The 14,535-nt window shown below is 42.1% G+C and overlaps 1 protein-coding gene across 5 annotated transcripts in view; it reads right to left on the bottom strand.

The window, feature by feature from the left end:
• Nucleotides 1-14,535, bottom strand: part of KIF15 (kinesin family member 15) — a 79,945-nt gene that overhangs the window by 29,371 nt on the left and 36,039 nt on the right. For 4 of the 5 annotated variants that reach the window (XR_006715796.1, XM_045492580.1, XM_045492578.1 and 1 more), the window contains exons 11-16: nucleotides 14,091-14,214; nucleotides 10,193-10,269; nucleotides 9,751-9,960; nucleotides 8,721-8,898; nucleotides 6,473-6,614; nucleotides 4,700-4,841 (exon numbers count right to left, since the gene is read on the bottom strand). Coding sequence is in view for 4 of the 5 variants with exons in the window: in XM_045492580.1 (XP_045348536.1) it covers nucleotides 4,700-4,841; nucleotides 6,473-6,614; nucleotides 8,721-8,898; nucleotides 9,751-9,960; nucleotides 10,193-10,269; nucleotides 14,091-14,214 (873 nt within the window). In the remaining variant the exon portion in view is untranslated. The remainder of the gene's footprint in view (nucleotides 1-4,699; nucleotides 4,842-6,472; nucleotides 6,615-8,720; nucleotides 8,899-9,750; nucleotides 9,961-10,192; nucleotides 10,270-14,090; nucleotides 14,215-14,535) is intronic. The other variant, XM_045492577.1, reaches the window with a different exon arrangement.

Below are 14,535 nucleotides of genomic sequence, written 5' to 3'. Positions count from 1 at the left end.
TATTTTTCTTTTTCCTCCATGAAAAAGGACAGCGATCATAGATATGAGACTTTAACAGAAGTAAAAGAAATGAGAATTAAAACCTTCACAAGATAACATCCCTCACCCATCAGACTGTCAAACATTAAAGAGTCAGACAATGCCAGTTCCAGGGGCTGGCGCTGGGCAGTGAGGGCTCCCAGACCTCCTGGGAGAGCACATGGTGCAGACACCCAGTGGTCACTTGAATGGGAATGACCCCACTCCTGAGACATCAGAAGATGACCACTCCGTCCACAGACTCCACCCCCAAAGAACACCTACCCTGGCAAACACCTAAACAAGCCATGGGTTGTCCAAAACATGGCAGCCTAGATGTAAAATGAGGTAGAGCTCTACGTACTAGTTAATGTGGAATGACCCCAGCATAACCCAGAGTTAACAAAGGTCCACTGAAGAATAACATACGTAGGATGATTCCATTAAATTTTAAAAACAAAGCACAACAAAAAAACAATGTATGAAATAACTTGGCGTATTTTCCCAGTCCATGCATATTTACCATAGAAAATTGCCAAGTAAAAAGATTCCTAAACTGATAACAAATGACTCCCAGGGATGGGGGATAAAGGACTGGATTAGCGAACCCGACTGGCAATAGTGCTGAAAAAGAACTTGAACTGAAACTTACAGATGTATGTATATGTTTCTTCTAAACAAGAAGAACGTATTCATAAAGTACTCATATAGCTGAAAACGAACAACAACGAAAGCTCTGAAGGGCTGGGCTACTCTTGGCAAAACGTTATCACTTTAGTCTTATGTGCGGAGCTATAAATGGAGGAAGTAGGACTAGCCTGCCATGCATGGTGCTTCAAGCTCTAGAATTCTACCAAGGTAGAGGGCTACAAACACAGGATTATAAAACATTTGGCAGTGTTGTACAAGTATTTTTTTAATGTTTATTTATTTATTTGATAGAGTGGGGGATGGGTAGAGAGAGAGAGGGATGGAGAATCCCAAATAGGTTCCATAATGTCAGTGCAGAGCCCAACTCAGGGCTTAATCCCATCAACCTGAGCCGAAATCAAGAGTCAGACACTTAACTGACTGAGCCACCCAGGCACCCCAGGAATTTTTTTTTTCTTAGTTTATTTTGAGAGAGAAAGAGAGAGCGTGTGCAAGTAGGGGAGGGGCAGAAAGAGAGAGAGAATCCCAAGCAGACTCCACACTGTCAGTGTAGAGCCTGATGTGAGGACTGAACCCACAAACTGTGAGATCATGACTTGAGCCATAACCAAGAGTCAGATGCTTAACCGAATGAGCCACCCAGGAGCTCCTCTGCAAATATTTTAAAATAATCTCCTACACAGAATTTAAAGGCCATCATTTTTAAAGACCAAAGAAAAACATTCTACCTTTATTTTTTAAAATAGCATTTTCGAAGTTAAATAAATCATGATACATCCATAGAACAGATTTATGTGCAGCTGTCAAAAAACAAAACAAAACAAAACAGAGAGAAAGTTCTTTTTAGTCATGGGACACACTCTAAGGAAAATCCAAAAAAAACCAGGTGTAGAATGATATGTATAATACGTTACCATTTGTGTAAAATAAGAAAAAAGGAATAAGCAAGTGGGACATCAAAGTAAAAGCCTTTTGCACAGCAAAGGAAACCACCAACAAAACAAAAGAGCAACCTACTGAATGGCAGAAGATACTTGCAAATGACATTCAATAAGGGTTTAAGATCTAAAATATATAAAGAACTAATAAAACTCAAAACCAAAAAACCCCAAATAATCCAATTAAAAAAGGACAGAGGACCCAAATAGACATTTTTCCAAAGAAAACATCCAGATGGGCAGCATGCACATGAAAAAATGCTCAACATCACTCATCATCAGGGAAATACAGATCAAAACCACCATGAGCAATCAACACTTCACACCTGTCAGAATGGCTAGTATTAAAAGGACAAGAGAAAGGAAGTCCTCCTGCACTGTTGGTGGGAATATAAATCGTGCAGCCACTGTGAAAAACAGTATGGAGGTTTCTCAAAATAGAACTACAATAGGTCCAGCAAAATTCTACTGCTGGGTATTTACCTAAAGAAAATGGAAACACTAATTTGAAAAAAATATATGCACCCCTATGTTTTTTTTGCAGCATTATTTCCAATAGCCAAGACATACAAGCAACCCAAGTGTCCATCAATAGATAAATGGATAAAGATGTCACACACACACACACACACACACACACACACACAAATATTACTCAGCCATAAAAAGACTGAGATCTTGCCATTGGTGACAACATGGATGGACATAGAGGGTATCATGCTAAGTGAAATAAGTCAGAAAAAGACAAATACTATATGATTTCACTTAAATATGGAATCTAAAACAACAAAACAAGGGGTGCCTGCATGGCTCAGTCAGTAGACTGTGAGACTCTTGATCTCGGGGTTGTGGGTTCAAGTCCCACAGTGGGTGTGGAGGAGATTACTCAAAAATAAACATTAAAAAAATTTTTTCATAAATCTTTTTTTAACATTTATTTATTTTTGAGAGACACAAACACACAGCACGAGTTGGGGAGAGATAGAGAGAGAGGGAGACACAGAATCCGAAGTAGACTCCAGGCTCTGAACTGTCAGCACAGAGATGTTTCGAACTCATGAGACATGAGATCATGACCTGAGCCGAAGTCAGACGCTTAACTGACTGGGCCACCCAGGGGCCCCTATTAAAAATTAATTAATTAAATACAAAACAAAACAAACCAGAAATAGACTCATGGTGGTTGCCAGAGGAGAAGGGGTTGGGGAAGATAGGTGAGACGGCCTAAGGGGATTAAGAGTTACAAACTCCCACTTATAAAATAAATAAGCCAAAGGGATGTAATGTACAGCATAGGGATTACAGTCAATCATATTGTAATAACTCTGTATGGTGACAGATGGGGACTATACTTACTGGGTAAGCACTGCACAACGTATAGAATGGTCACATCACTATGTTGTACATCTGAAGCTACAACAATAATATTGTATGTAAACTAGAATTCAAGTAAAATTGAAAAAAAGGGGGCGCCTGGGTGGCGCAGTCGGTTAAGCGTCTGACTTCAGCCAGGTCACGATCTCGCGGTCCGTGAGTTCGAGCCCCGCGTCAGGCTCTGGGCTGATGGCTCGGAGCCTGGAGCCTGTTTCCGATTCTGTGTCTCCCTCTCTCTCTGCCCCTCCCCCGTTCATGCTCTGTCTCTCTCTGTCCCAAAAATAAATAAACGTTGAAAAAAAAAAAAAAAAAGCTTTAAAAAAAATAATAAATAAAATAAAATAAAATAAAATTGAAAAAGAGAAAAAATTAAAAATTAAAGGATGGAAACCAAAACCAAGACTGAGTAACAGTGACTACTTCCAAAAAGGGCCTTGGATGGTCGGCAGGAAGGACAGCAGGGAGGGACTTGTCACCATATATTCTTTGTACCTTTAACAATTCCAGTCATGTGAATTGCCTATTCAAATGAATGAATAAAATTTCTTTTAAAAGAAGTCTCCTATTAAGTGACACCAAAAATATCCCTTGTAAAATAACCAGTAGGGATAAACATCTATTTTTAAGATGTATAAGAAACATTTTTTTTTTTTCAACGTTTATTTATTTTTTTTTTGGGGGGGACAGAGAGAGACAGAGCATGAACGGGGGAGGGGCAGAGAGAGAGGGAGACACAGAATCGGAAACAGGCTCCAGGCTCTGAGCCATCAGCCCAGAGCCCGACGCGGGGCTCGAACTCAAGGACCGCGAGATCGTGACCTGGCTGAAGTCGGACGCTTAACCGACTGCACCACCCAGGCGCCCCAAGAAACATTTTTTTAGCCTACAGAGAATTTGGTCCAAAAGCTCAATCACTGGCATCAGCATCATCACCTCTTTAATCTTTTGCTTCTCCTCCTCTCTGCATTCTTAGATGTTCATTTTTTTTTTCTTTTATGAAGGCTATGGCTGTTTAGGGAAAGAAGCCCTCCTATTATCATTAGTGTTACCTGGATCCTTTAGGGGTCTTTGTCTTTAAAATGTCTATTCTTCTACAACAGCTGTGGGTACACAGTACATTATAGCAACAGCTGCCGAGATCCACCAGGCGCCAGGCACTCTACTATCCCATTTGATGTTCTAAAAAACCTACAGTCAAATTAGTCTCACCCTTAATTTGGAGATCATAAATATGAGGCTTGGACATTAGGAAACCCTGGGGCGCCTGGGTGGCTCAGTTGGTTGAGCATCTGATGTTGGCTCAGTTCATGATCTCATGTCTCATGAGTTCGAGACATCTCTGGGCTGATAGCTCAGAGCCTGCTTCAGATTCTGTGTCTCCCTCTCTCTTTGCCCTCCGCCAACTTGTGCTCTCTCTGTCTCTCAAAATATAAATAAACATTAAAAGAAATATTTTTTTAAAGAAGTTAGGAAATCCTGCCTAAGTTTAGTGACAGATGAAAATTTGAACCCAGGTCTGATTTCAAATGCCACATTCTTTCCCACCCCACCCCACCCCTGGAGCCAGACATCAGAACACTAGGACCAGAGTCACCCTGGAGTTAACCGTCTGCAAGAGATTCTATCGTATCTGGCAACCATCAGTGCAGATTCTCTCCACCGTTAACAAAATGAGATCAAACTGACTTAGGATCGAAGAAGTGCTTCAGATCGCCTACCTTAAGCGTTTCGGCATGAATTTTATTCAGCTGAGAAACTTCTTGTCGCTTGCAGGCTTTTGTTGCTTCCAAAAGGTTTTCAAGATTAAGGTTTGCTTTTTGCAAAGACTGAAGCTCTGACTCCAATTCTAGCTGCTTTTTCCTAAGAGATATTTAAAAGTCAAGTATTTTAGGTAATAAGTAATGTCATACATTTGTAAAACACTTTACACTTAAAAAAAAAATTTTTGGGGGCGCCTGGGTGGCGCAGTCGGTTAAGCGTCCGACTTCAGCCAGGTCACGATCTCGCTGTCCGTGAGTTCGAGCCCCGCGTCGGGCTCTGGGCTGATGGCTCAGAGCCTGGAGCCTGTTTCCGATTCTGTGTCTCCCTCTCTCTCTGCCCCTCCCCCGTTCATGCTCTGTCTCTCTCTCTCTGTCCCAAAAATAAAAACGTTGAAAAAAAAAATTTAAAAAAAAAAAAAAATTTTTTTTTTTAATCTTTAATTTTGAGAGAGAGACAGACAGACAAATGGAAAGACAAGAGTGCGAGCGGGGGAGGGACAGAGAGGGAGACACAGAACCCGAAGCAGGCTCCAGGCTCCGAGCTGCCAGCACAGAGCCCAACACAGGGCCCGAACTCACGTTCGTGAGACCATGACCTGAGCCGAAGTCGGACGCTCAACCGACTGAGCCACCCAGGCGCCCGAACGCTTTATACTTTATACTCTCACATAACTTGATGGTTTTCTAACTTAGAGATATTCTCAGATTATTACCCTCATTTTCCAGTTGGGGAAAATACAGCATATTTTAAACAGTGTACATTTAACTACACTGTAACTACAGTGTAAAGTATTTAACTAGTAAATGGTAGAGTTCCAATTCAAAAGCCCAAGTAATCCATGACGATAGCACACATGATATATTATTTTTAAAATAAACGCTTCTTTTTTTTAGGACAGGATTAATCTTAGTTATAATATGAATGTGGTTCATCTTCATTTTCTTTTACACAAAGAGCATAAAGAATATTAACAAACCTATAATTTCTAAAAATCCTGACTTCATTCATAAAAACACTGATTTAAATTTGGTAACCAGATACAGGTGTATCAGTGAAAACATCCGTATCATTTAGTTCATTAAATATATTAAAAGAGCTTTTTCTTCATGCCACAGGTTAGTTGCTAAATGCGAATTCATATTTAAAGTAAAATGCTCGGGGGGCGCCTGGGTGGCGCAGTCGGTTAAGCGTCCGACTTCAGCCAGGTCACGATCTCGCGGTCCGTGAGTTCGAGCCCCATGTCGGGCTCTGGGCTGATGGCTCAGAGCCTGGAGCCTGCTTCTGATTCTGTGTCTCCCTCTCTCTCTGCCCCTCCCCCGTTCATGCTGTCTCTCTCTGTCCCCCAAAAAATGAATAAACGTTGAAAAAAAAAAAAATGAAAAAAAAAAAAAAAGTGCACTAAAGTAAAATGCTCGGGGCGCCTGGGTGGCTCAGTCGGTTAAGTGTCCGACTTCGGCTCAGGTCATGATCTCGTGGTCTGTGAGTTCGAGCCCCGCGTCGGGCTCTGTGCTGACAGCTCAGAGCCTGGAGCCCATTTCAGATTCTGTGTCTCCCTCTCTCTCTGACCCTCCCCTGTTCATGCTCTGTCTCTCTCTGTCTCAAAAATAAATAAACATTAAAAAAGTTAAAAAAAAAAAAAAAGTAAAATGCTCAAATTATCAATATTAAACACGAAAACAACACTAAAAGATACTGAAATAGGTAAGCACGAATGGGTATTTACACCTTACCTCGTTAGTTCTTTGAATTCTTCATATTCTTGCTTTGAATTATTCAGCTCTGCCTGAATTTGCAGGAGTTGTGTTTTCAACTTCTCGGTGTTCACTAAAGAACATGGCTCCTTTGGTGCTTTAGGAGAAAATCCTGGTTGACCTGGTAATAAGGAAACAACTCGGTCTTTGAAAGACAAGAATAAGAGAGCACATTTTTTTTAAGTTCTCGGCCAGGTATTAATTTTGAAGCAAAGAAGGAAAAATGAGAGACGGGTTGGAAGGTGGACCCTAAAAAACAAGAGCCTGTATGTAGCTCAGCAAGAGACAAAGACGACCACACAGGGTGTCAGAGAGTACTGATTTTTGAGAGGTTGAGAAGCCACAGGATGTAGGGGTGTATTTAAGGCAACACGTTTTCCATCAGGGGAAAGAGCAAGCCATGAAGTACAACACACACACCGCTGGATGGTGAACCATCAACGGGTGAATACTGCAGAAATTCATGACAAAGGCTAATGTCACCAGTCAATAAATTATTCAGAAAAGGAACCAAATAGCAAAGGCAGCAAGTTGAAAGAGCTTGGTACCATCTAACAGGTGGAAAATATTTTCAGGGATTGTTTAGAAGACTAATTATGTTGAAGAGAGTTCCAATGAGTTCCACCGAGGGAAAACTTCATGTAAAAGTTATTTAGAGAATGATTCTTGTTTGGAAGATGGTGGGATCCAGAAATGACCATTAGTATCTTTCAAAGGTATGTAAGTCAAGGAATGATTTGAGGTCAAAATGGCGAAAAAACTAGAGAGCATTGTAGGGAAAAATAGCTGAAATAAAGAGCAAAAACCGTGACCTTAACTTCACATCTAAAATCAGTCTCTCTACAAACCAAATACTGTGAATTTTATTCTTTTATTGAGTCATAACAGAATGGAAGAAGGCTTGCAAAATGAAAATTTAAAAAGGGCACAGGGGTGCCTGGGTGGCTCAGTGCTGACAGCTGAGAGCCTGCAGCCTGCTTCAGATTCTCTCTCCCTCTCTCTTGGCCCCTCCCCCACTCACGTTCTGTCTCTCTCAAAAATAAAAAATAAACATTAAAAAAAAATTTTGGGGGGGTGCGCCTGGATGGCTCAGTTGGTTGAGCGTCCGACTTCGGCTCAGGTCATGATCTCACCATCTGTGAGTTTGAGCCCCATGTCGGGTCTGTGCTGACAGCTCAGAGCCTGGAGCCTGCTTTGGATTCTGTGTCTCCCTCTCTCTCTCTGCCCCTTCCCAGCTCATTCTCTGTCTCTGTCTCAAAAATAAATAAACGTTAAAAAAATTTTTTTTTTTTTTTTTTAATAAATGAACAGGCTTCGTCATGAGTGCTGATAACATTAGGGTTTTCTTAATTGCAACCTGGAATGACACAAAGGCTGCCACCGAATATGAGAAGAGCCCACAAAAATATTCACTCTAAGAATGGGGCAAATGCACTGGGGTACCTGGGTGGCTCAGTTGGTTAAGCGACTGACTCCTGATTTCAACTCAGGTCATGATCTCACAGTTTGTAAGTTTGAGATATGCATCGAGCTGTGTGCCAGCAACACGGAGACTGCTCGGGATTCTCTATCTCCCCCTCTCTCTGCCCCTCCTGTTTGCGTGCCCTCTCTCTCAAAATAAATAAAACTTAAAAAAAAAAAAAAAGTGGGGCAAACACAGACTTTGTTGCCAAATCCCACTAACTGAGCCACTTTTCACAGAATACAAGTAGACGGGAACCACCTAGGACTAACAGTGTATGCTGGTCAACATAACTGGCACCTATGTCTTCAGGCTGCAAGCGCCGTGCTGGGATCAGGACCCTGATCTTCCATTGCCTCTCGTGCTGCACAGACCTTAGCTGGCCAGGTAAACGTCTCTACTCAACATTCATCCGTGTTGATTAGTTAAGCACTCTTAATTTCAAATACTTCTAACAGATAAGTTTCATTTAATAAAAATTGTAAGTAATATCTGAATCTTTTATCAACAAAACAGAAATAAAAACTGTCTTTATCAATGCAACAGAAATATGTTTCATTGACATGTCAGCCTACATAACTCACTACATGTGATTTGTGAAAAAAAGCTTTAGGAAATGTCTTTTGATAACATAAAAGCGTAAGTATGTATACGCACACCAGGTCTAGAGGCTAAAATGAAGACCCCGCCTGTGAGGTAATATAAATGCCCTTTCAAACAGCCTCCCAGCCCCTACAAGGCATGCAGACAACCATCATTTCTTACCCTTGTCCTTTTTCTCTGTGCCAGATAGTTCGGAGAAAGCTTTTTCTAGTACTGCAATGGTCTGGGCATCCATTTCTTGGGCTCTTTTCACAGGCTCTAACAATCTCAATCTTCTGTTCTCCTCCCTGAGGGAATGGTTTTCCATAGCGTACTTTGCAACCCTGGGGTGGTGCTCTATCTGTGACACAGAAGAATGACAGACTTACGTATGGACAGACATTTCTCCTTAATGGCCAGTCTTGCCGCAAAGCCATCAGGAAACGTTAGGAATGCTGCGTGCACTGAGGGGCGGTGGCCCGTGGCAAGGACTGTGGACAGCAACCGGCGTGTGTGATCACGCTAAATATGTGCATCGCCTCCAGTGCCATTTTTCCACGCCTGGGTCGTGCTTTGAGATTTTCCTGCAGGCACGGGCTCATAAGGAGAGAAGTACAAAGGGTGCACACTGTGGCCGACTCTTCATGCAGTGGGGACTGGTGACATGAACACAGTGTAAAGAATAAGGAAAACTCTCTCTTGACCAGAATTCAATGCCCTCCAAGACACACTACAGGAAAAGAGCAGCAGTAAAGCGTGTCAGGTAAGTTGCCTTTTGTGTTAAAAACGAACAAGAGTAAAAATATCCACGTTAGTTTGAGTATGCGTTAAAAAAAGCCTCGGAAAGATACAAAAGCCAGAAACAAATTTTCTTCGTTTTTTTAATGATGTGCCTGTAGTAACCACCCATCCTCTCCAGGAAAAGGAAAACCGGCAACAAGAAGTCGGAAGGAACCCACTGTAAGGATAGTCTGCCCATTGAGACAAGCACAGCTGCCCGCCTTGCCTGGGAGGAAGCGCTAACGGCAACTTTTCGAAGCTCCTCCCCTCCCCCTTCGGCCGGCCATCTTGGAAAATGGAGGCAGGGGAGGTGCAACCACACCTCAGCTGAATTCATTCAAAACACTTTCCACTGTATTAAGAGATTTTGGCGACTGATATTTGCCTCAAACCTTCTTTCTTTTTAGAAATACTACAAATGTCATGCACTCACTTGTTCCCGCAGGGTTTGGATCTCATCCCTTAATTCCGACAACAAGCGATCCTGCTCTGCAGGCAGAAAACTTCCCCGGGATTCCTTGTGGAGCTTCTCCAGGCGCATTATTTGATCCTCTCGGAATTTCACAATCATTTTATTAGACTGAATAAATTTTTCTTTTTTGAGGGTGAGGTCTTCTAATTGGGTAACTTTTTCTACCAGAGACTTAAGAAATTCATAATTTGGTTAAACATGAAAAGTAAATCAGCCTCCCTAAATTTCCACAAACCAAGCAACAAACGCTAACTTGACACTTAATCTCAAAGGCAAAATTAGATTTTCCATAGCTTTCCTTTGTTTTATTTAATTGTGCCACTTTTTATTTCACTCAGAAAGGTACCACGTAGTGAAAGCCTAAAAAATCTGGAATCCGCTTTATACCGACTCAGTTTCCTACCTTCTTTTCCTGTTCAGATTTCTTAAAGAACAACATCGCCTCTTGGAAATACTTCATGTAATTAGTCTCATCTTTCCCTGTAATTGATCCAGTAAGAAAGAAAAGGAAACAGGAAAGAAATGTTTATCTCTCAACTTTTAGGACCAAGAATTGAGCTAAAATAGCCTCTGACTGACTGCTCTCAATGAATCTAAAAGAATCAGACTGTCATCACCAGATCACAGATTTCACATTAACCCAATCTAATTAGCCACTCTTTGAAGAAAAATAAGTTTCTCTTACCCTGTTTAGTAAACATAATACACATTACATATGACAGAGTCTTGAAAGTGGATCTAACTGAAATTTATTAATATCTCTTTTTAGCACTTGTAAGGGATGAATTGTTCAAAATTATTTCTACTCCCCCTTCCCCACCACATCCCACAGAACTTCGTACACATGGTATCTGTATCTGGTTACAAAGTACAGGCATTCTTTGTTTTATTGTGCTTTGTAGATGCTGCGTGTTTTACACACTGAAGGTCTGCACAAGCCTGCACTGAACACGCCTGCTGGCACCATTTTTCTGCCAGCAGTTGCTCCCATCGTGTCTCTGTTCACATTCTGTTAATTCTTGCAATATTTCAAAAATTTTCATTACTATTACTATATTTGTTATGCTGATCTGTGATCAGTGATCTCTGAGGTAACTACTGTCATTATTTTGGGCACCACAAACCATGCCCATATAAGATGGTGAACTCAATAAATGTGGTTTCTGACTGCTTGACTATCTGGCTCCTTCTGTCTCTTCCCATCTCCTCAGGCCTCCCTGTTCGCAGAGACACGACAATATGGAAATCAGGCCCATTTAGTAACCCTACAATAGCTTCTAAGTGTTCAAGTAAAAAAAAAAAAAAAAAAAAAAAAGTTGCATGTCTCACTTTAAATCAAAAGGTAGAAATGATTACACTTATTTAGGAAGGTGTGCCGGAAACCAAGACGGGCTGGCAGCTAGGCCTCTTGTACCAGTTAGCCAAGTTGTGAATGCGAAGGAAAAGTTCTTGAAGGAAATGAAAAGTGCTCCTCCAGTGAATATATGAATGATAAGAAAGCAAAACCGCGTTATTGCTGATGTGCAGAAACTTTTAATGGTCTAGATAGAAGATCAAACCAGCCATAACATTCCCTTGAGCCAAAGCCTAGTCCAGAGCAAGGCCCTAATTCTCTTCAATTCTGTCAAGGCTGAGAGAGGCAAGGAAGCTACAGAAGAAAAGTTTGAAGGTAGCAGAGGTTGGGTCATGAGGTTTAAGGAAAGAAGCCATCTCCCTAACATAAAAGTAGAAGAAGCAAGTGTTGTAGAAGCTGCAGCAAGTGGTCCAGAAGATAATGAAGGTGGTTATACCAATAACAGGTTTTCAATGTGGATGAAACCACATTGAAGAAGATGCCATCTAGGACTTTCATAGCTAGAGAGGAGAAGTCAATGCCTGGTTTAAAGCTTCAAGAGACAGGCTGACTCTCTTGTTAGGGGCCATGCAGCTGGTGACTACAAGCTGAAGCCAGTGCTCATTTATCCTTCTGAAAAATCCTAGGGCCCTTAAGAATTAGGATAAATAGGGGCACCTGGGTGCCTCAGTTAAGTGTCCAACTGTGGCTCAGGTATGATCTCTCAGTTCATGGGTTCGAGCCCTGCATCAAGCTCTGTGCTAACAGTGCAAGCCTGCTTGGGATTCTCTCTCTCTGCCCCTCTCTTACGCTCTCTCGCTCTCTCTCTCTCTCTCTCTCTCTAAGATAAATAAATAAACTTAAAAAGAAAAAAGAATTAGGCTAAAAAAAAAATCAACTTTACTTCTACTCAACAAAAAAGAATTATGCTAAATCTACTGGGCCTGTGCTCTGTAAACAAAACAGCAAAGCCACGGGGCGCCTGGGTGGCGCAGTCGGTTAAGCATCCGACTTCAGCCAGGTCACGATCTCGCGGTCCGTGAGTTCGAGCCCCGCGTCAGGCTCTGGGCTGATGGCTCAGAGCCTGGAGCCTGTTTCTGATTCTGTGTCTCCCTCTCTCTCTGCCCCTCCCCCGTTCATGCTCTGTCTCTCTCTGTCCCAAAAATAAACGTTGAAAAAAAAAAAAAATTTAAAAAAAAAAAAAAAAAACAGCAAAGCCTGGATGACAGCACATCTGTTTGACATGGCTTTACTGAATATTTTAAGGCCACTGTTGAGCCAAAGTGCTCAGAAAAAGATTCCTTTCAGGATGGCTAAGTCAGTTGAGCGTCTAACTCTTGATTTCGGCTCAGGTCATGATCCCAGAGTCCTGGGATGGAGCCCTATGTTGGGCTCTGTGCTAAGCATGGAGGGAAGGGGAGGGAAGGAAGGGAAGGGAGAAAAAGATTCATTTCAAAATATTACTGCTCATTAATGATGCACCTGGTCACCCAAGAGCTCTGATGGAAGATGTATATAATGAGATGAAATGCTGTTTTCATGCTAACACAACATCCATTCTGCAGTCCATAGATCAAGGAGTCATTCTGACTTTTAAGTCTTACTATTTAAGAAATACATTTCTAAGGATATAGCTGTTACTGATACTGATTCCTCTAATGTATCTGGGCAAAGTCAACTGAAAATATTCTGGAATGGAAAGGATTCTCCATCCTAGATGCTGTTAAGAACAATCCTGACTGATGGGAAGAGGTAAAAATACCAACATGATCAGAAGTTTGGAAGAAGTGGATTCCAGCCCTCATGGATGTCGTTGAGGGTTCAAGACTTCACTGGAGGCAGTAACTGCAGGTGTGGTGGGAACAGCAAGAGAACTAGAACCATAAGTGGAGCCTGAAGATGGGACCACAGTGCTGCAATGTCATGATAAAATGTGAATGGAAGAGGAGTTGCTTCTTTTTTTTTTAAGTTTGTTTGTTTGTTTATTTATTTAGAGACAGCGTGAGTGGGGTATGGGCAGAGAAAGAGGGAGAGAGAGAGAATCCAAAGCAGGCCCTGCACTGCCAGCGCAGAGCCCGGATGCAGGGCTCGGACCTGTGAAGCCGCTAGATTGTGACCAGAGCTGAAACGAAGAGTTGGACGCTTAACCGACTGAGCCACCCCGTCCCCCCAAAGAGGAGTTGCTTCTAATGGATGAGCAAAGAACGTAGTTTCTTCAGCAGGAACCTACTCCTGGTGAAGATGCTGTGGGGATCGTTGAAATGACAACAAAAGATTTGGAGTATCACATAAACTTCGTTGATAAAAAGAGCAGCAGGGTTTGAGAGGACTGACTCCGATTTTGAAAGGAGTTCTACTGTGGGTAGAACATGCCATCAAACGGCATGGCATGCTACAGAGAAATCATTCATGAATGGAAGAGCCAATAGATACAACAAACTTCACTACTGTCTTCTTTTTAAGTAACTGCCACAGCCACCCCGACCTTCAGCGACCACCATCCTGATCAGTCAACACTTGTCAATGTGGAGGCAAGACCCTCCACCGGCAAAAAAAAAAAAAAAAAAAGGCCCTCCACCATCACAATTCGCTGAAAGCTCAGATGATGGTTAGCATTTTTTAGCAATAAACCATTTTTTAATCAAGTATGTACATTGTGTTTTTAGACATAACGCTACTGCATACTTAATAGACTACAGTGTAGCGTAAACAGAACTCTTCTCGGCACTGGGAAACCAAAAAATTTATTTGACAAGCATTGTTGCAGTATTTGCTAATTTATCGCAATGGTCTAGGACCAAACCTGCAGTATCTCCAAGACATGCCGGTCTCGTGTTCCTATGTAAGTCAAATAGACTTGTTCAAAAGTTTGGGTAGCTTTATTGTATTGTGCCTGTCGTCACAGGGTTCTCCCACTAATATCCGCACACGGTCTTCCCCGGGATAAAGGACACTGTGTTCATCTTACCTTTGGTCAGAAAGCTCTCTGGTAGTAACTGCCCTGAAGTAAGCTGGGCCAGCTGTTCTTTGAGCCTCTTCACTTCAGCTTGGAGCTGGCTCACATTTCCTTGGGTGTCTTCATTTACTACTGCCTGTCCAAGAATTTTTTTAAAAAGTGTTAAAGGAATACTTTTGCGTCATCCAGTCTTGTGTTCATGTTTGTTTGTAGGATCTGGAGTGACAAACACCAAACAAAACTGTGCTTCGACAGTCACAAGGCCACTAGGATCACAGGGGGAGGAGGCTTCCTCTCCCTGTGCCTTGTACCTTCGGGCTGGGGCTCTCCCCCTCACCACCCCCTCATATGCTCCCCCTTAGGTATACTACCCTCTTGGGCTGGGTGACCCCGGGATCTGGGTATGTTTACCTAACACTGCCTGCTTCCTGGGACAATCCCACCCCCATGGAAAGTA

The sequence above is a fragment of the Leopardus geoffroyi genome, chromosome A2 (assembly GCF_018350155.1).
Source record: "Leopardus geoffroyi isolate Oge1 chromosome A2, O.geoffroyi_Oge1_pat1.0, whole genome shotgun sequence".
Lineage (NCBI taxonomy): Eukaryota > Metazoa > Chordata > Mammalia > Carnivora > Felidae > Leopardus > Leopardus geoffroyi.
The sequence above is the reverse complement of the archived record's forward strand: the minus strand, read 5'-3'. Positions and strand labels throughout refer to the sequence as shown.